This window comes from Pipistrellus kuhlii, unplaced genomic scaffold, assembly GCF_014108245.1.
Source record: "Pipistrellus kuhlii isolate mPipKuh1 unplaced genomic scaffold, mPipKuh1.p scaffold_m20_p_15, whole genome shotgun sequence".
Classification (NCBI taxonomy): Eukaryota; Metazoa; Chordata; class Mammalia; order Chiroptera; family Vespertilionidae; genus Pipistrellus; species Pipistrellus kuhlii.
Genome location: NW_023425460.1, coordinates 9,882,512 through 9,903,768, shown reverse-complemented (window position 1 = coordinate 9,903,768; position 21,257 = coordinate 9,882,512). Strand labels below are relative to the sequence as shown.

At 55.6% G+C, this 21,257-nt stretch overlaps 1 protein-coding gene across 3 annotated transcripts in view; it reads left to right on the top strand.

Annotated features, from left to right (window-relative positions):
* Positions 1-21,257, top strand: part of CDH23 (cadherin related 23) — a 387,029-nt gene that overhangs the window by 202,918 nt on the left and 162,854 nt on the right. For all 3 annotated transcript variants that reach the window (XR_006741668.1, XM_036438196.2, XM_045581750.1), the window contains exons 10-11: positions 1,927-2,039; positions 3,758-3,946. Coding sequence is in view for 2 of the 3 variants with exons in the window: in XM_036438196.2 (XP_036294089.1) it covers positions 1,927-2,039; positions 3,758-3,946 (302 nt within the window). In the remaining variant the exon portion in view is untranslated. The remainder of the gene's footprint in view (positions 1-1,926; positions 2,040-3,757; positions 3,947-21,257) is intronic.

The window sequence follows — 21,257 nt, the reverse complement described above, 5'->3', positions numbered from 1 at the left end:
CCACGGCAGGGATGGGGAGGAGGGGCAAGCAGGCCTCCAGCCACCAAACAGGTGAAAGCTGACCAGCATACGGTTGGCCAAGAACAGCCTCTGTCCTAAGGCCCGATGTCAGAAGAGGAAATTGTCTCCCCTCTGCCTTTTCCCTATTTCATTCCAGGGATGATACGATCTCCTCCTGTACACAGTCCCTTTACTGCTGGGCAGAGGGAGGAACAGGAAGATATGGCAGCTTCCATGGGTGACCCCTGTATCCACCTGTATGTGGGGAAGGCCTGGGATCAGTTCCCTCTTGTGGAATCAGTATCTACCCACTCGCTTTCCCAGTTCTGCCTGTCCTCCAGGGCCCAGCTCAAACCACACTTACTGAGTGCTTGTTTTGTGCCACAAGCTGTTCCAAGCTAACACACACACACACACACACACACACACACACACACACTGGAGGCCTGGTGCATGAATTCCTGCACGGGTGGCGTCCCTCTGGGTGGCCTGCAGGGATCAGGCCAAAACTCGCAGTCCAGTGCCACCTGTGGCTTCTGCCTGCCACTCCCGCTCATCCTGGCACCACTGTGCCTGCTGCGGACTTTTGACCAATCAGTCCCGATTGGGAGAGGCTCACACTGCCACAGCAGTGCTCGCCAGCCATGAGCCCTGCGGGATCGGGCTGAATCCGGCTCTCCGACATCCTCCCAGATTGTGAGAGGGCACAGGCCAGGCTGAAGGACCCCACCAGTGCATGATCAATCAGACCAGGGAGGGACCATGGGAGGGCCCCAGGGCACGTCTGGCCCATTTTGCTCAGTCTGGATGGGCAGGACCACGGCAGCAAGCTAACCTACTGGTTGGAGCATCTGCCCCCTGGTGGTCAGTGCACGTCATAGCGAGCGGTTGAGTGGCCTTAGCATATAATTAGCATATTACACTTAGACTGGTTGTTCGGTTGTTCTGCCGTTCGGTCTATTTGCATATTACCCTTTTATTATATAGGAGATATATAAACATTCATTTAATTCTCATAACCTTATGAGATACACCCAATATTATCCCCATTTCACAGATAAAGAAACACAGAGGGGTGAGATCAGTTGCCCAAGGTCATTCAGCGGGTCTGTGGTGTAGGGAACCAAGGCCACCCCTTCCATGAAGCTCTCCTTGTTTGAGCCGTTCCCTGTGTGAACAGCCTCCCTCTGCTACAAGCTCAGAGATGCTGATTCTTATGGTTTCAAAGCTCCCTTGCCAGGCTGCAAGTGCTTTAGAGTCAGAACCCTGGCCCCCCACAGCACCAAGCACAGGGCCTGGCCATGCGCCCCCTGCCCAGGGGAGTGCTGTGTGAATGAATGGCAGTGAGTGGGTGAGTATGTGGGTGAACCAACACCCTGGTTAGTGAGGAAGAGAGAAGAATTGGGATTTTCCCAGGAAGACAAGTGAATACGCCTGCTGGGAAGGGTTCAAGGCAAATGCAGGGGCCAGGTGGGCTGGGAGCAGCCTCTCTTCAGGAGCATGCTTGCTGTTGCGTGTCAGCATGGGCCAGGGACCTTGAGGGAGAGTTGTCAAAGACCCTGTCTTCGGGGGGCTTTTAGGCTGGGCGGGAAGATCACACGAGCACCGAGCAAGCCACGGTAGCACAATGGCTAATGCCTGTGGCCGTGCATCCCCGTGTCCTCCCGTGTCCTCCCATGCACTCCCATGTCCTCTTATGCACTCCCATGTTTTCCCGTGTCCTCCCGTGTACTCCCATGTCCTCTTATGCACTCCCATGTTCTTCCGTGTCCTCCCGTGCACTCCAGAGCTCTTTCCATCCTCTTTAATCCAGCCTCCATTTTAAGGGACTGACTCATCCTTAACACCCAAGAGGAGCCGTGGTCCCAGCCCCAGGTCCACCTGTCCTGGGCCCCACTCACACCCGGAATGCTTCTCTCCTTGCAGGGAATACCAACAGCATCTTTGCCCTGGACTACATCAGTGGCGCGCTGACCCTGAATGGTCTGCTGGACCGGGAGAACCCCCTGTACAGCCACGGCTTCATCCTGACGGTGAAGGTGAGACCCTGGAAGCCTCCATCAGGGAAGAGGGGACGCCCCCGCCGTGGGGCCAGCCTCCAGCAGCGTCCGAGGTGTCGGCGCCCAGGAAGCACATTGCTTCTGCTCTCTCCCCCGGTGCTGATTCCCGGGGCTCACGCCAATGAGTACCAGGTGTGGGCTATGTCAGGGGCCTTGCTGGGAACATAGCAGGTGCTCATATCGTGGTCCGTACTGTTCTCCATAACGCCAAGTTCTCTGCTGTAGCCACCTCAGATTCTTATGTTTACCCATTTCTGGGGTTTTGTCCCATTTCTAATTCTCAGGGCTTCCCTGGGGCTATTGCCTTGTTAGCTACAGCCGTGCAGCAGGGAGGGTGGCAGCTGTGGTGGTCCCCACCCTGGAAGGTGTGATGGGGCACCAGCCCAGTCCCGCCCCCCTCCAGCCCCTGTAGCCACCTGCCTCTCATGGCCAGTTTTAATTAAAATCAATGACTTGCTGAGCCATTCCCTGGGAAACCATTTAGGGCATGGATCCTGCCTCGGCCACACGGGTCCTTCCCAGCCCCAGTCTTTGATTGAGGAGAGCAGAGCAGGTGGTATAAACCTGAGGAGAGAGCTCTGGGAAGAAGGCCCTTCCGTTGGGGAGGATGTTGCAGCCCAGCCTGGCTCCTAACTGCTCTCTGTGACCTGGAGAGGGCCTGGGCAGTGATGGGATAAGGAGCCCCCTCTCACCACTGGCTCCTTCCTGTCCACCTGATAGGCGGGTGTGGGCCAACTGGGCCTTCCCACCACCAGCACCAAGCCCATGGGCCCTTCCCAGCCTTCCTTCCTGTGCAGCCGCAGCTCCAATGGGAGAGCTGCTTCCTGGTCCCCTTGCAGCCACCAACTCACTGTGGGACCCTGAGCTCCGTTGTCCATCTTTATAGAAGACTAGAGACCCGATGCATGAAATTCGTGCAAGAGTAGGCCTTTGCAGCAACAGCGGCTGCCTCGATCCCATGGTAATAGCCCAGGCTTCCTCCAAAAGGTCATCCAGAAGGACGTCCGGGTGGCTGTTCAGTCGATTAGCATATTATGCTTTTATTATTAGAGATGTTACGGGGAGGTCCCAAACTGCCCTGTGACTGCAGATCCCTCGGGAGCTGGTGAAACATGCCCAGAGACACTGGCTCAGAGGTTGGGGTGGGGCTGGGAAGGTATTCTGGGGTTTGGGGGCTCTTGTCTAGAGACTGGACACCAAGGTATCCGATTCCATCCACTCCTGAGTGTGATCCACACCCTCACAGTGCCTAGCACAGTGCTCAGTCCATAGCAGGTGCTGAATTAAGTCTTGATTACATGACATGGCAGCACAGAAATCCTCGGCCTCAGTTTCATCCTCTGTCAAATTGCATCCTCTCCCTTTGCCCCTGGATGAGCCCCCAAATCTGTCTTATCCTCTCCACCCCACCTCGTTCCCTTGGTTCCAGAACCCTACTGCTTGAGTTTGACAACTACAGTGGCTGTGTCTCTGCACAAGTCACTTACCCTCTCTGAGCCTCAGTTTCCTCATTGGTAAATGGGGATCAGTACAATGGGAATGCTAACGGTAGGTTCTCCCCCTGGGGCTGTGGAGAGGATGAGATGGGATGGTTCTCACAGAGCGCTGTGTCCAGCGTTGAGAAAGCCCTGGGAAACGGTAGCTGTTACCGTGATCATGGCTGCCTTCACCCTGAAGTGTTTGTCCGCTGTCTGCAGGGCACAGAGCTGAATGATGACCGCACCCCCTCCGACGCCACAGTCACCACGACCTTCAACATCCTGGTTATCGATATCAATGACAACGCCCCAGAGTTTAACGCCTCCGAGTACAGCGTGGCCATCACTGAGCTGGCGCAGGTCGGCTTTGCCCTCCCCCTCTTCATCCAGGTGGTGGACAAGGACGAGGTGAGCCCTGGAACGATGGCCCATGTAGACCCACCCCCTGCCTGGGCGGGGCAGCTGGCGGCTCTGTGCTACAGCCCCGCCCCTGCTGTGTTCTGAGGATAAACAAGGCTGCGAGAACCAGTAGTCTCTAATTTTTCCACTACTCCCTACCCCCTGCAAAAAAAAAGTTAGAATATACACCCCCATTTATTTAGGAGCTATAGGCATGATTGTTCTAATACAGTGTGTGCATTATAAAACATACACCAGAAAATAGACATTTTGAAAGGTGGAGATTCTTGTATAACGGATGACCTTGGAAGGATGGCTTACTCCTGCTGTCAGTGTAACCATGACCCCTCCTTTTCCATGGGGGGAGTGGAAGTGCTTCAAGGAGGTCCAGGCCATAGGAGACCCCAGAGGTAACCCCTTGCCCAAGGACCCACCTGGCTGAAGCCAGTCTTAAAAGGAAGGGACTTGGGCCTCAAGTGAGGAAGGGGTCGAGAGGGACAGGAGGGAGGGGGCCCTGGGGCTAGGCTGCAGCCCCGTGAGCCTTCGCAGGCCATGTGACATGGGCCACGGGCCACGGGCCAGGCCTGGACAAGGCAGGCTTCTCTGTGGATGGGCCCTCTCAGCCTGCTTCCTCCCCAACCCTTCCTCATGGCCCCTCCCCCGCGCCCGTCACAGCCACAATTGTCAACAGGACTTCCGTTTATTACCGCTGCTCCCCCAGACCACTCAGCTCAGGTTTCCCAGCCCGAGGTCCTTCCTGCAATGACTCCTCACTCGGGGCTCCTGCACTGGCCTTGTCCAGGCCCAGCCCTCTCCTCGCTCCTCCTGCCCCTCTCCACTCTCACTGCTCTGAAACCACCCAGCATGCCTGCCTGTCTGTCCCCCCTCCCCCGAAGCCCTACCTCCCACACCCCTCTCCTCTCCTGCCAGCTTTTCTCTACTGGACATGGTCCCCTGCTAGGACTCAGAGCCACAGGGGCAGATCAGTTCCTGAGTGTGTGTGCATGCGTGTGTGTGTGTGTGTGTGTGTGTGTGTGCACGCGCACACACACACACAATCCTCCATCTCCTGCTAAGTCATTTCAGACCCATCTGATAACTAAAGTATGCATTAAGCACCTACTGTTTATAAGGATCTATATTTGGCCCCTTGAGGGAATTCAGGAAGCATAACTTCATGGTCCTTTCCCAGTGACCCAAATGTGTTTACACAAATGTGGTATGGACCTTTTAAAATGGATACAAGCTTTAGCCGCTGTGGCTCAGTTGGTTGGACCATTGTCCCGTGCACTGAAGGGTTGAGGGTTTGATTCCCAGTCAGGCCACATACCCAGGTTGCAGGTTCGATCCCAGGTCCAGACGTGTATAGAAAACAACCAATCCATGTTTCTCTCTTGCATCGATGTTCCTTTCCCTCTCTCTCCCTCTCCCTTTCTCTTTCTCTAGAATCAGTAAAAATGTGTCCTTGGGTGAGAATTTAGAAATATAAATAAATAGAATAAAACATATATAGACATGCAGAATGTTTAGAAAGTGGAGATAAGCGGGTATAACAACAGCCCAGGAGAGCAGAGGCCGGTACCAGCGTGTGGGCCCAGGCCCAGGGAGGCACCAGCGAGGGCTCTGGAGCTCTGCAAGGAAGGGGACTTAGGGACCAGGAGTCGAGAAAGGCTCTCAGACAAGAGGCGGGCGAGGGCTGAGCCTTGGGGCGTAAATCAGATAGTGCACCTAAGCGCAGGAGGGCTGGCGGGGCGGACAGCGGCCCACGGAGAGGCCCAGAGGGGGCCGCTTGCAAGTGGATGGAGGGAGCAGGTGGCGAATCATGTGACTGACGCAGGGCTTGTGTAGCAGGTGGGAAGGTGGGCTGGGACACACCTTAAATGCCATTCAGGGAATTTGGGGTTAATTTTAGAGGAAATCCAGGGGTGAGGCAGCTTGTGTGGTGTTCACGGCCCAATCTCTGGAATCGGATGGGGCCTGTGTTCAAGTCCCACCTCGCCATTTGCCAGTTCTGTGACCTTGGGTGAGTCACTGGCCCTTCTAAGCCTTGCTTCCCTCGCCTGTGTAAAAGCGACATACTCAGGTGCACACTGCAGTTCCACTGGTCCCTGCAGCAGGGAGGGGACAGCTGGGGGCTTAAGCGCCGGCTCCCCTGTGCTTCGTCCCAGAGTGCGCCCATTCGCCAGAACTGGCTGCATGCCCCACCTCGCTGCCAGAAGGCTGTGAATGTGGGGAGGCAGCCATCCATCTGTGTCTGCCATAGGGGACATGGAGAGGAGGGGACCCCATGATTCGTGCATAGGACCTAGTGCGGTGCCTGCCACACACAGGTGCTAACCAGAGGGGTTCAGGGAGCATCACCACCAGCAGGTCCCAAACCCCCCAGGCCCTGCTCCGTGACTGGTGGGGTTGGGGGTAGAGAAGGGGGTTCCAGGGTCACCCTGACCGCTTGGGTTTGATCTTAGGCTCTCTTTGCTGGAAGCCCTTTCTGAGGCATCTACAGGAATCTGAGGGGTGTCTGGGTACAGTCTGCCTCTAGTGAGAGCTCCCCACTGAGGCACAGGCACCAGTACGCCTGCTGTAGACACGGGATCCAGCACAGCTAGAGACCGTTCCCTTGTCTTCTCCTAGGAGGTCGCCAGCGTCTCTGACTGTGACAGACTCCTCTCCTCCCACGGGGTTCCACTTCCCCCGGGCACAGTGAGGTGCGGGAAGAGAACTATCCGGAGGAGCCACAGCCCCAAGGCCCAGACTGTCCCACCCTAATGGTATCTCCTGCTCCGGGCTCCCAACAGAGCTGCACATGCACGCACACATACACACACACACACACACACACACACACACACACACACACCCCACCACCACCACCAGCACCACCACCACCACCACTACCATGTGGTCCTGGGCCGCTTGCTAAATAAGAGGGAGGGACAAACTGCCTTCTAAGCTGCCTGTCTCTTCATCTCTGATGTCTCCACTCACCAACACCCCAGCCTGGTGCTGAGGGTCAGGCCCCAGATCCCAGGCTGGAGCGTTCGGCCACGTTGCCAACAGGAACAGAAAAAGCAGAGGCCACTGAAAGCTCAGAGAGAACTCGGGCAACTTTTGTAAGAGGCTTTCTAATTGTCATTTCCCCCGTCTCCTTTCCGATGAGAGAATACGTCTGTTGGGGTTTGTGTCTGAGCTGAAGGTGACTCTGGACTTGCTACGTGTGGCAGGAAAATGTGTCTGTTGAGCAAACTTGGAGGAAGACAGGGAGCGTGTGGAGAGGAGAGGTCCCTTTGTCACCGATCCTGTGGAGCAGACATTCCCCCTTGCGCTCCCATGACCGTGACCTTGCATTTTTAGTGTGAGGAGCTAATATCTGTCTCCCCATTAGCCGGAATGAGCCACGGGCAGGGGCAGGCCTGCTTTTACTCACCAGTGTAGACCAGTGCCCGGCACTTGGGAGGCACTTCAGTATAGTGGGGTTAAAGCATGACCCAAACTGCCGAAACCGGTTTGGCTCAGTGGATAGAGCATCGGTCTGCGGACTGAAAGGTCCCAGGTTCGATTCTGGTCAAGGGCATGTACCTTGGTTGCGGGCGCATCCCCAGTGGGGGGTTGTGCAGGAGGCAGCTGGTCGATGTTTCTCTCTCATTGATATTACTAGCTCTCCATCTCTCTCCCTTCCTGTCTGTGAAAAAGTCAATAATTTTTTTTTTTTTCCACTCGGGGCTGTTATGCTGAAGCCCAGCTCCTGGCCACGTTTGTGTAGGAAGGTGACCCCAAATGTCCACTTTGGGGCAGTAGAGGGTGCTGATGGCAAACAGAAAGGGAAGGAGGAAGCAGTAGAACCTTCCGGTCAGCACTTTGTAGCCGTCATTCCTAATGAGGATGCCAATCTAATCCACAAAGACCAGATGATCCTGGCATCCTCTCCGCTGCCTGAGAGGATTCTCCTCGGTTTCCTGCTGCCTCTCAGGCTCTGACCGCCATTCCAGGCGGCCAAGGGCTTGAAAGAGGCCCTTTCTATCTCCCAAGGACTCCATCCTCATTGTCAAGTCTGCGGGAGTAATTTCTTCTTATTTTCTCGGCTATAGAAAACTCGCAGAAGCCAGGGAAGGAAGGGACAGGGTGGGCTGGAACCAACAACCCATTTATTCTGTGTGACAGTTGAGATGCAAATAAATGGTTGTAATGCAAATCACACCAAAAAAAAAAAAAAAAAAAGATCATCTCAAGGCAGAGGCCCCAGGAGTCAGCCTTGGTGTGGGAGCCCTTCTCTGAGTTTCAAATGAGAGGCTGTGGCAGCTTCATCCCCCTGCAGGGCTGCGGGGCGGGCTCCTGTCCTTCCCCGGGCTCAGGGAAGCCACGGGAAGCGAGCCGCACTCTTGTTCGCGTTGATGCCACCTTATCCATGCCCAGGTCCTGCCCCCAACATGTTCTTTGCATTTTCTCCACTTGCTTAACCTCTCCTCTCCTGATCTTGCCTGTGCTTCCTACCCTCCCCTCTCCGCCCCCTCCCCAGTCCTAGTGTCTGACTGTTTTCATTGTCCCCAGCCCGGAGAGCTCTGTATTCTCGTGTCCTTTTCAGCGAGGAGCAGGCAAGGCTCAGAGAGCTCAAAGGGCTTCCCTAAGGTCACCCGGACCGCGGGTCTTGGAGCTTGGCCTTGAACTCCCCATCCTATGCCTCTTGCATGTATTGCGGGGCTCCCCATTCTCCTCAAAAGTTTGGCCCCACCAACCTGGGCCTCCCACCTCCCGCGTGGCTGGGGGAGGCGGAGGGGGAGGCAAGGCCAGGAGGGGCACCTGCCCGACAGAGTGAGCAGAGACGCCTCTGTCAGGAGCTCATTCCCGTTCCAGCGGGAGATGACACCATTCATTTGTCTGAGGGGCAACGGAAAACCAGAGAGAATGGCCCACCTCCCCAAGGAGAGAACGTCACCAAATAAGCAAATGAAAGAGAGAAAAGCCGTATTCCACAGTGCGGGGTTTGTGAGCAGGGATGGAGGTTTTCTCATCTCGGCGCTGCTTTTATCCATCACCCTCTGTTTCCACCCCACGTGTGTTCCAGGCCCGTCAGAGAGCCCGCCCGCAACCGGGTGTTTATTTAAATTTAATTTCGCGTTTGTTCCCGTTAGTCAGTCTGTCCAGCCGGCGGTGTCTTGGGCCCAATCCTCACGTGGCCTCAAGGTTGTGTGGCTGCAGGCCCCTCCCAGGCTTCCTGCCAGCCATGGGTTCTTGGCCTGGGAGAGGGGGCCTGTGGAACCCCCAGGCATCCATGACCCTGGATGGAGAAAACGCTGCACCTTTATTTTCACTAACTTCTCACTGAACTTGAGCCACTCCCTTTAATTATAAATAAATTTAAAAAATGAAGAAAAAAAAATAAACCACAGAGGCATTCATGGTACCTGTGACTGACCCCAGGAGAAATCACAAGTATGTTCACATAGTACAGGTGTCCCATGGATCTCAAAATGCCACTCACACTCATTACTGCTTTGAAATTATAGCATATAGTAGACCCCTGGCCAAGTTGCATTGTATAATGCGTTAAAAGGCACATAATTCTACCATAATACCCTTTAAAAATACTCCGATGACTGTATTTCAAAATTATTAGTTGATTTTGTGGTTTTGTTCTACGTTATATTATACAATTTACAGTGTTATTCTGAGAAGGGGCTTCCCCATACTGTCAAGAGGGTCTATGGCCCCCAAAACGGTACAACCCCTCTTTAATAACTGCTCACTGACTGCCATCCTCAGCCGGCTCCCTGCTCAGGCTGCCTCCCTCCGCCCACACTTCACTGTCCTGAGGTGGGGTCTGGGCCACACAGCCCCGTGGGGTGGGGTGGGGTAGGCTAGGCTAGGGTGGGAGCAGGGCGGACATTTGCTCCATGTCACACATTCAGCTGAGGGTCCATTTTCCCGTTCCGGACCCTCCAGGCCACTGCTCAGCTGGGCCCCTTCAATCCTCCACCAGCGTCTACTTTTCAGGAGAGACACGGGAACCTGGCTCCCGGACACCCGGGAGCAATTCCAGCTGCCTTACTCCTCCGGCCTGCGGAGGTGGCCCAGGACCCGGACGGCTGCTTTGCTAGTTTTCCAAAGCAACTTGAACTCGAACCCAAACCCGAGAAGCAGGGACGAGGGGGCAGGCCTGGCAGCCAGCATCCGTGGCAGCAGATGCAGGCTCCTGCCCTCTCTGTGGGTGTATGGTGCTCAGGTATTCAGGCCCTTCTTTCCCTCCTTTAGGGAGGAAACTGGAACCTCCCAGGAGGCACAAGGGAAATGAGGACACACCTCTGACATTCGGCACCGCTCACCCCGTGCAGGAGAGCAGGGAGGAGGTAGGGTGAGGGCTTATCCCCATTCCCCCAGCCAGAGTGCCTATCCTGGCGGCTCCTGGTTCTCAATGGCTCTGCTGGTCCTGCTGAAAAGTGTCCACCCAAAGCAACGTCAGCAGAGCTGGTCCCTGGGATCCGAGGGGCTTGGGTGAGCACCCGCCCCGCCTCTTCCCTGGTGGTGGTGGTGGTGGGCAGGGGTCCGTTTGCAAGTCCTCTTGTCTCAGCTTCGGCGCACATTTCTAGGGTTTCTCCCCCAAGAGCAGGCTCTCCAGGAAAGTATCTGTCGACTTCAAAACAGCGGCTCTGGAAGGGAAGCCAAGGGGAGCAGGGCAGCCCTGCCTGTGCTTTTCCCATTAATTTCTCCCCAGTTGCCTTCGCTGAGGCTCTTATGGCGACGGTGATGATTATGAGGATTTCTCTGTGCATGGCTGCGTCCCGTGGTGCGATGCCTCCCTCCGTGCTAAGCTCCAGCCTCCGCGAGGACCGGTGGGTGTCCTCGGCGGGGTGCAGACACCTCCTCATTTAGTCTCGTTTGTAATCTAATGAGCATGCTGTTTACACTAGCCCACAGCCCTGGCGAGGTGTGGAGCGGGCAGCCTAGTTGGCAGCCCTAGTGCCAGGGCCCATCCTTCACCCGCTCCCGCCCCTGTGCCCCCAGCTCAGTCCCCAGCAGCTGGAGGTCATGGGATTTGGGGGTCAGTCCCCTCTCACCCAGCCCCCTGGCAGTGGTCTCCTTCCCCATGCCCACCCCCACCCACGCTCGTGAGCAGGACGGAGTGGATAGGAGAGAGTGGGAGTCATTTTTTCATGGGAGTCACTCTCCCTGAAAGCAGCAGCTGGTCTTCCTGAAGACCCCACTGGGAGGCGAGCAGGACCGACAACCTCACTCTCCATCCCTCTTCCTCTCTCCATCGTTTCTTGGCTGCCTCATGCCCACCGTGGTGGCCCTTCGCCATGGGCACCAGTGAGTCCAGTCCCACCCTACAATGTGGTTTCTTCCTCCCACGCTCCCCCCTGCCCCCTTTGCCACCTCTCGCAGTGCCCCTGACAGCAACAGATGGTGTTTTGTCTGTACCCCTGCCTCAAAGAGTAATGCTAAGCACAGCTCCAGTGCGAGTTGTACCCAAGTGTCTTACCTCATCGCTGTGACCGTGGGCTGGGAAACACCCTAATCAACAAGAAACAGGGACTGAAGAGTCCTGCCGAGCAGCTGTGGTGAGGGTGGGCCACCCAGGAGGGCACAGAGCCTCCTCCCCAGAGCCAGCACCCTCTCCTGCCTGCCTGGGCGCCGCAGGCTCCGTGCCCTGGGAGGGGGCATCAGTGCAGGATCTGGAGGGAGGGGCCAGAGGCCTTTGCTAGCAAAGCAAGCTTTCATGGTGGTGTTGTCACTGCCCATGAAAGCACAGGGTGGAGACCTTCCCTTCTCCATCCCCAGGCCTCCATTTCCATCTGTCACACACTTCGTTTGAGAAAGGAATTGAGAGGAAGAAGGAATGGCCCAGCTCAAGGGCGTCCTACGTTGACAGCGGGTTAGCCAGTGCAGAGCAGGTTTTGGTCCTTCGTCGTGACTTGGGCCCTGAGTCTCGTGTCAACAGGCAGATATCTCTACTCTGCTCTGCTCTCAGGAGCAACTCGAGGCTCGGAGAGGAACCTCCTACTAAGTGGCAGAGCAGCATAGATCACACGCAGTGTACGTGAGGCACAGGCCGTGGCGCTCCCAGGCCCGGGCAGGAAGAAGTAATAGATGCCCTGTGGGCTGTTGAATTGATCGGGGAGGTGGGAATTCATATGCTAGTTCACTTATTCAGTATTTGTGGAGCAACTCCTATGCTCTGGATGTGGTTCTAGGTACCAAGTGAGCACCAAGTCCAGGCCTCAGTCAGCTATGGTCCAGGGCTGGCAGACGAAAGAATCACACAAGTAAATGCATGTGTGTCATCAAGTGGTGTGTGAGCCATGGAGGAAAACAAAGCCAGGCGAGGGGTTTAAGGGAGTCTTGGGAAGGGGGAGCTTCTCTGATAAGATGACATTTGAGGAGAGGCCTCAGTGAAGTGACCACTGCACTAGGCAACCGGAGGAGAATGGAGGCAGTGGGAGGACGGAGGCAGCCTGCTATTGGGAGGGAGAGCATTCTAAGCAGGGGAACAGCAAGCACAGTGGCCTGCACACCAGGAAAGGAAGAGGAGGTCAGACCCGCTGGAGCGCTGTCAGGGCTTGGCATTCACAGGAGGGAGGCAGGCAGCTACCTGGGGGTAGTGAGCAGGGAGCTAGGGACTTGCTCTGATTGACATTTCAAAGGGGTGCTCTGTGTAAACAACCCGACGCCCATCAGCTGAGGAGTGGGTAGAGCAGAATGTTGTCTCGCCACACAGTGGAATATTATTCAACCACTAGAGGCCCAACATTTGTGCACTGGAGGGAGGAGTCCCTCAGCCTGGCCTGCACCCTCTCACATGTCCGCCTGCAGGCTTTGGCCCGCCCCATGGATCCTTAGCGCTATCGCTGTGCTCATCAGCCGTGAGCCTGGCTTCTTGCTGAGCAGTGCTCCCCCTGTGGGAGCGTCCTGACCACCAAGGGGCAGCTCCTGCGTTGAACATGTGTCCCCTGTGGTTAGTGTGCATCATAGTGACCAGTCGTTCTGCCGTGACAGTCTCATAGGCTTTTATTATGTAGATTATGGTAGTGAAGTACTGATAGATGGTTCACATGGGTGAACCTAGAAGACATTGTGCGTGGTAAAAGAAGCCAGACTCAAAAGGCCTCATCATGTATCATTTTATTTGTATGAAATGTCCCGAAGAGGCAATTCCACAGAAAGGAATCAGTGAGTGATTGTAGGGACCAGGGCAGTGGTCGGCAAACTCATTAGTCAACAGAGCCAAATATCAACAGTACAATGATTGAAATTTCTTTTAAGAGCCAACTTTTTTAAACTTAAACTTCTAACGCCACTTCAAAATAGACTCGCCTACGCCGTGGTATTTTGTGGAAGAGCCACACTCAAAGGGCCAAAGAGCCGCATATGACTTGCTAACCCCTGGACCAGGGGAGGCAGATGAGGAGTGAGTGCTCATGAACGTGGGGATTCCTTTTGGAGAGATGAACATGTTTGGGGACCGGATGAAGGTGGTAGTTGCAATATCATGAATATACTAAAAGCCTCTGGATTTGTATGCTTTTGGTGTTAAAACAGTGAATTTCATCTCTAACAAATTTTTTAAAGGAACACTCTGGCTTAGACAACACGAGGCAGGACAGTGATTGTAGGCGCTGTGGAGAGTGCAGTGGTCAGCGCCTGGGCCCGGTTGAAGGGAGAGGCAGTAGGATTTGCTGATGTGCATGGGGTGGCCTAGGAAGGAGGTGAGAATGACTGCACAGGGTGTCTGACCTGAGCATTAGAAACTCTTACTTCCTGAGGTGGAGAAGCAGCAGGTTCGGGGGAGAAGGTGGAACTCACAGTTAGCTTTCAGCATGTTATGTGTGACGTGCTTGTCAGACACCACACCACGTACCGAGAAGGCAGAGGGGTGTGCTGGTAGGAACCCACCAGGCAGCTCTGGGGCGGGGCGGGGCTCCTCATGGGTAACGTGTGGGTCTCTGTGATGGAGATGCTCCTACCGCAGCCCAGCTCCACCGCCAGTGTGACTCACCGGCGCTCCCGGAGCCTGGAAACCTAACAGGAGGCAAGCAGGCTCCCGCCACCCCGCTGCGGCTCTGGCTGCAGACGGAAATGTCAGCATCGCTAGGCCAGCATCTGAACTATACATAAAGCCACAGGGCTACACCCTCGCCGGTTTGGCTCCGTGGACACAGTGTCGGCCCTCAGACCGAAGGGTCCCAGGTCTGATTCTGGTCAAGGGCATGTACCTCAGTGGCAAGCTCAATCCCTGGCCCCACCCAGATCAGAGTGTCTGCGGAGGCAACCCATCAATATTTCTCTCTGTGTGTCTCTCTCCCTTCCTCCCACTCGCTCTAAGAATCAATGGGAAAAATAAATAATAATAATAATAATAATAATAATAAAGCCACAGGCCTTGCTGGGCTCACTGCCAGTGGGGTGTGGGTGGAGCAGAGAGTAGGGCTGAGGCTGAGCAGCCCCTGGGATCCTCACTGTTAGGGGAGATGAGAATTTGCCAGTAAAGACACTGAGAAGGAGCTGTCCCCTGAGGTAGGAGAGGACTAAGAGGGAGCACTAGGCCAATGGTCGGCAAACTGCGGTTGAAACTTCGTGGTCCATGCGCAGAAGTCGGTTTTTGGCTCTCAAAAGAAATTTCAATGTTGTACTGTTGATATTTGGCTCTGCGGACTAATGAGTTTGCTGACCACTGCACTAGAAGACTGGAGGAGGACAGAGGCAGCCTGCCCTAACTTCCAGCCCGGTCATCAATTAGCATGTGAATCTGGTTTACTTTCCCTTTGTAATGACTCTTCATTGCCCTCATTAGGGAATGTCCAAATCCTCCTCTCAGATTCACAGAGCAGGCCCGCCAGGCTTTTTTTTTTTTTTTTTTTTTTAACCCACTTGACCCTCTTCTCCCACCTGCCTTAATGCCCTCCCCTGGCACACCCTCGGCTCAGCCCTGAGAGGGATGCAGGGCTCCCCAAGCTGCGGTCCATGCAGCTGCAATAACGCGGTTCCATGCCCTTAGGGATAGCGCTGTGCCTTGAGTGAGCAGACCGCTAAGGTGAAGTGAGAATCGGGATCTCAAAGGTGTTATGCGGTGAAGCAGCCAGTCTCAAAGGCTGCATCCTGCATGATCCCATGACACTCTCCAAAGACAAAACGAGAGATGGAGGACTGATCAGCGGTGAGCAGGGGTTTGGAGTAGCAGAGGTGATAGTAGAGGGAGAGCATAGGAGAGTTCTTGGGGTTTGGGGGCTGTTTTGTATCCTGGTTGTGATGGGGCAACACAAATCCATCCATGTGTTAACTTCACAGAACTGATAACCCCAGTAGTCGGCAAACCGCGGCTCTCAAGCCACATGTGGCTCTTTGACCCCTTGAGTGTGGCTCGTCCACAAAAATACCACGTGCGGGGGGCACACGTACAGTGCGATTGGAACTTCATGGCCCATGTGCAGAAGTCAGTTTTCGTCCTGGGAGAGTATATTTTGAAGAAATAGTTCTAACACCGAGCCACACTCAAGGAGCCAAAGAGCAGCATGTGGTATACCCCAAAATGTCTATTTCAGTGCATGTTAATTATAAAAATTACCAATTATTGAAGACCTCTCTTCCACTCCTGCCATTTCCCCACCCAAAGATGAAGCGAAAGGTTCCAGCATAAACAGTGGCATTGGTGGACTTTTAGACCCAGCAGCATCCTTCTCTCACTGTCATTTAATCGTGCAAGTGTGTAATACATCCCTACTGTAAAGCCAAAGAGGGAGGCTGGAGGGCCTTGAAAACCCGGTGAGTTTGATCCTAATTCAGCAGGCAACTGGGAGCCATTGGTGTTCTGGAGCATGAGAGATATCCTCAGCGCTGTGCTTTGGGTTGGTTAATCATGAAGACAGTGACCAAGGGTAACAGGGACAAAATGAATGGCAGGGCCCGCATGTGGGCCTGTGGGGAAGGGAGTGGTTGGAATGAGGCTAGAGTTTGGAATCCCGGCACTGCGAGGAGCAGGCTAGGAGGACCAGCAGGTGGCAGCTGCCGCCATCTGCTTCACCCTGCTGGGCAGTGGCCAGGCCTGCAGGTTTCATCTTTACCTCATGTTAGTTCCTTAGTTCAGTGCCCTGTGCACGCACTCTTTCCCTCTCCCTCTCCCTCCTCTCTTTCTCCTTGTCTTTCTCCCTCCCTCCCTCTCTCTCTCTCCCTCTCTCGCTGTCACTCTCGCTCTCGCTCTCACTTTCTCTCCCCCCTTTCTCTCTCTCTCTCTCTCTCTCTCTATATATATATATATATATCTATATATCTCTACCTTCTCTCTTTCTGATTTGTCTCTGTTAGTTTCTCTTAAAAATCAGATTATCTCTCTTGCCCACCTTTCTGCACTTCCTCCTATCTCTGTCTTCTCTCTGATTTTTCTCACACCCACACACTCACAGATACACCATGGAGCTCATTCATTTATGCATTTATGCCTTTGTCCATGTAGCTATAGTCATTGTTTGGCCAGTGCGTGTGTACCTTGAGAGGCATGGAACGTATCAAGTAGGAGGGACTCTTTGCAGGCCTGGGCAGCTATGCCTAGTTTGGCTCTGGGATGCCCAGTGGTGGCTGAGTGACATGAAGGGCTGACTCTAGGCATATCACCCATCTTCCTGGGGCTCAGCACCCTGACTCAGCCCAGGACCCTTTTCTAGGGCACTTGTGGTGTCTTTGTTCACAGGGAAGGGGGCCTGAGTCGGGGCCGCTTCACCTGCCAGAGGCTAGGAAGGGAAGGGAGAGGAAATTGCCCACTTTCTTGGCTCCCAGGACCGCGGGACTCCCAGGATTCTGGCCTCTAAATGGCCATGATCTCTATCCTCTAGGCCTCCTGCAGGCGAAGGGAGCCCTCATTTGACAGGCAGCGCAGCGAGCAGATAGGTTACCTGAGGTCACAGAAGCACGTCAGCTCCGGGGTTCTCTCCTTCCCTCCCACGCTCCAGCCGCTCGGCCCCCTGCCACGCGGAGGCACGGAAGATGGATTGGCTTGTGGAGAGGCAGAGGAATACAAAGTGGTGGGATTAGCAGCAGGCAGTGTCCCCCTCCCGATTTCCATAAAGCGGTTAGATTTCTCTGCCTGGCCACACATTTCTCTCTCTGTGGGAACAGGGAAATAGTTTGAGCACAGTAAGTAGACAGAGCGGGGCAGCTGCTGCATGCAAGGCCCAGCTCCTAGCTCTGCACCAGCCCCTCGCTGCTCCTGTCAGAGGCCCCTAGAGGTCCTGGGCAGAAGGCTCAGGGTGGGTGCCCCTCGGCCAGCCATCGAGACTCGTCCTCCTCCCGCAGGCCCTGTCAGATCAGGTGTCCCTCCCCAGACAGGAGGGACCCCAGAGAGACGGAGGGGCAATTCTGGACTTGGAGCAGACGGGGATGCACACCATTTTTCCCGCAAATTGGACTCTCCTCCCTGCACCACTGAGGACACTTATACCCAACTTGAGCCCCCCTCCCCGACCCCAGCCCGAACTCCAGGGTGGAGTTGGACAGTTGAGCGAAGGAGGGAGTTGAAGCCAGGTATGGGGGTGAGGACCATGTTGATCAGAATGCTGGTCAGAATGGCAGACCTTCACCCTTAGGAAAGTGGCCCCTTTGTTGGGAAGTGGGCCTGGGTCACCAGCGGGTCCATTGGGAAGGAATCGTTAAGCTTTCCACCTGGGGTAGGTGCCTTGCAAATAGGGGCAGGTACAGGAGGGAGAAAGGGAAGGCAGAGAGGGCGTGGCCTCACTTCTTTGGGATCTGGGGCGAGTGGTACACGCTGGCCTGGGATTAAGAACTCAGGCCTCACAAAGCCTGCGTGGCCCCCTCTGTCCTCTGTGTGAGTTCCCAGTCCAGGTGACATGACAGCACATGTATGTGTGGGCCTGGAAAGGTCCCTGTGACCCAGGCCCTCCACATAACGCTGGCCTGTGGCCACGCCACAGACACTGTTAAGGGGAGCCTAGCCCTCCTGGCCAGTCCCCCTGGCGCCACTCTGTTTCAGACAGTGCCCACTGGGCCAGCCCAGCCCAAAGATCGGCCCTTCCCACAAACGGCTGTTCACCTGTGGCAAAGGAATGGGGTCACCGTGGCTGGTTCCAACTCTGGGGGTGGGTACAGTTAGCTTTGCCGTATCCGGTGTCCTCAGGCGGCAACTAAGCCCTCCCCAGACAGGACCCACCCCAAGCAATGGCCCCAGGGCTGAGCAAGAGCCGCCGGTCCATTGTGCACCCGTCCTGTCTGGTCAGGGCCAGGCCTGAGAGTGAGCTGCAGGGGGCCCTGAGCCCCGAGGTCAGCTCAGCCTTTGGGGAGCACCCGGAGGACCCGGGGTAGCGTGGTTGGAACTAGATGCTTAGAACCCCTTGTTTACCACGCTAAGTGCAGGACCTCCAGGCCTGGGCAGTGGTGCCAGTCGACCCCTACTAGGCTCTCAGGCCCAGATGGTGAAGCTGGGAACCAGCTCTCATGGTTTGCCCAAGATGGCCAGGTTTTAGCTCTGTGAGTTGTAAGTCCTGGGAACCCTCTCAGTCCCAGGCGAACTGGGACAGCTGGTGCCCCCTCATCTGATTCAGGCCTGAGAGGTGGCCCACTCCCAGAGGAGGGGAACTGAGGCGCTGAGCCAAACAAGCCTGGGATGTGGAAAAGAGAGAGCGGGGCTGACCTATCACCTTTGACACGAGCTTTGCTGGGTCCCTGGAGGTGGGACTCGGCCAGGAAAATGGGGAGGGGGCACGGAGAGAGGCAGGTGGTCAGGTGTCGCTGGGCTTTGGAGGTGTGAGTTTCCCATAGTGCACCGGGGTGCGGACTGGGAAAATAGAATTTGAAAGCACCTGAGCCTCATTTACCTTAATGCAGTGCCCAATGCACCTTATAATTCATTTCCCAGAAGAGCTGGGGCTGGCTGACAGGCCAATGGACAAGATCCTTTCTGAGGGCGAGGGGAGGAGAGGGGAGGGGAGGTGCGCATGTGCAGAGGAAGAACACCTGCTCACCTGGCACCCCTTCTCTAGACACGCCTCCTGTACACACGACTGTGGGATGAAATTGACAGCTCCCTAGTATTCTTTCTCCCAAGTGCCAGATGCCAATCGGATTGAATTAGGTTTCACAAGGGTTTTTGCAATACATGGAATTCACCAGCAAATTACTCTTAAAGAGGGAAAATCAATCATTTGGAGCAGAGATAAGCTGAAGGCAAGGCAGCCTGGGATTGATCCCGTCTGTGCAGGCGTGTGTGGAATCCAACAGATAACCTGGGAGGGGGAGGGGGAGGGAAAGGGGGAGGGGGTCTGGCAGAGAGGGACAGGCACAATAGGGGGGGAGGAAAGGAGCAACAGGAGGAGGAGAGAGAGAAAAATGGAGGTAGATGGTAAAGGAGAGAGAGAGAAATGGAAAAGAGAAAGGAGAGGGAAAAGAGCAGGAAGGGTAGAAGGAAAGGGAAAGGAGAGGGAGGAGAGGAGAGGGCATGAAGGGGAGACAAAGATGAACAGAGTAAGAGAGAAGATGCCGAGAGAGGGGGGGGGGGGGAATGGGGAGCAGTTTGAAGCGCACAGCAGGTATCAGTGGGTTCTCAGAGTACTTCCCATTGTGTAGATCGGGAAACTGAGGCCCAGTGGGAACCGAGGGTTTGCCTGGTCACACAGGGAGAAATGGCAGATCCAGAGAAAACGGGGTTGCTCAAGGGCCCAAAGCGCAGAGGGGCTTGCGAAGGGCGGTAGGTGGGCAAGAGCCCGAAGTGAGTGCTGTCTCCTTCACCTGAAGCAGGCCTGAGAGGTGGCCGCCTCCAGGTGGAGAAACGGCGCTCTGATGGCTGGACAAGCTGGAATACCGAGCTCCCACCAAGTGGCATGGCCCTGCAGGCCCTGGAATTGGAATTCTGTGCCCGAGAGCAGGAGGAGGTGGGAGAGCAGCAGCAGACAGACGGTGGTCCCTCACCCAGGAATTGCCCATGAAGTGCCAGCATCAGTGCTCCTGGACTCTTAAAACTTGGGGGTTGAGGCAGGGTTAGGGGCCAGTGACCACCAACAGGGCTCCTTCCCATCATCCCCTGGGAATGGGGGTGATGCCTGGTACACTGGGCATGGGAAGCTGCCCCGGGGAGGCAGGGCCAGAGAAACGTACCCCCCCCCCTTAGGCGTGGGGTCTGGAGGGAGAAACTGCAGGCTTCGAGGTGGGGTGAAGACAGGCTGGCCTTCTGCCAACGTTCACTCGGGCACGTCTGATTGGGGTTAATTGAGTGAGAGGATTGACAAAGGAGAGATAAAGCATCTTCACTGGGCTTTGATTTTCTCTGTCAATAGCATGGATCAGAGCAGCAGGCACTGGCGGGAGGGAGAACGAGGGCCCCTGCCCAGGAGGGGCTCCCCTCACCCCTGCACACATCCAAGCCTTCGCGTGCTCTCTTTCCTGGCCGGGGTCTAGAGATCAGCCCCTCCTGCCCGCCCCCTTCTAGAACAATAATAACTCTCCTTTACTGAGCACTTACTCTGAGCCGGGCATTTGCCGAGATGTTGCAGCTCACCCACAGTAGCCCTACCGGACAGCCTTTGTTCTGCCAATCTTGCCGAAGAGGACATTGAGGCTCAAGGAGGTAAAATTCTTTGGGCAAAACCACACAGCGGAAAAGGGCAGTGCCCAAAGCTGGGTCAGGCCGTGTGCTTTTAGCCACCACTGGAGCTCAGGGCTTCGCACCCTGGCATTACTGGTCGCGGGCTCTTCCCTGGCAGGCCTAAGTTCCGGACAGGGCTTCCGTGAGGGTGACGCTACTTTGGGGGCCCATCTCTGCACTGCAGGTCCCCTCCCCATTCCCAGCTTGGGCTAAGGGTGTCCCACCAGCCCACAGCACTCCGTGGGTGCCTCCATGGGTCCCTGGCCCATCTCCGTCTTGATTCACAACTGCACAGCCCATCCCAACCCCCATGTAAAGACCGCCTTGGTCCTTGCTGCCTCCCCTCGCCCACCCTGCATTTGCATGTCCCTGTTCTTTCTTCTCCCGCTAAAAGGAACAGTATAGGGTGGGTTAGGGTCCCCTCGCATGTGGGGTATAAAGGAAGAATGCATTCAAGGCTCTCAAAATGTGGGGCAAAGAGATAATCCCGCTCCTTAACCCTGCGGCCTGCCTCTCTCCCCCTGCCTCTCAGATGAAGGGCCTGAGGCTCCAGGGGTGGAAGTGAGTTGCCCAAGGTCACGCAGTCAGGAGGATACAGGGCCTGTTCCCACTTCTCGCTCCACTGAGTCACCAACCAGCTACCGCCCCAACCAAAGCCAGGAGAGCGCATCCCCGGGGGGGCTAACAGGTGCCTCCGGCAGCAGGGAGGTGCTTCTGGGTTGGGAGAGCCAGAGGGATGCAGGAGAC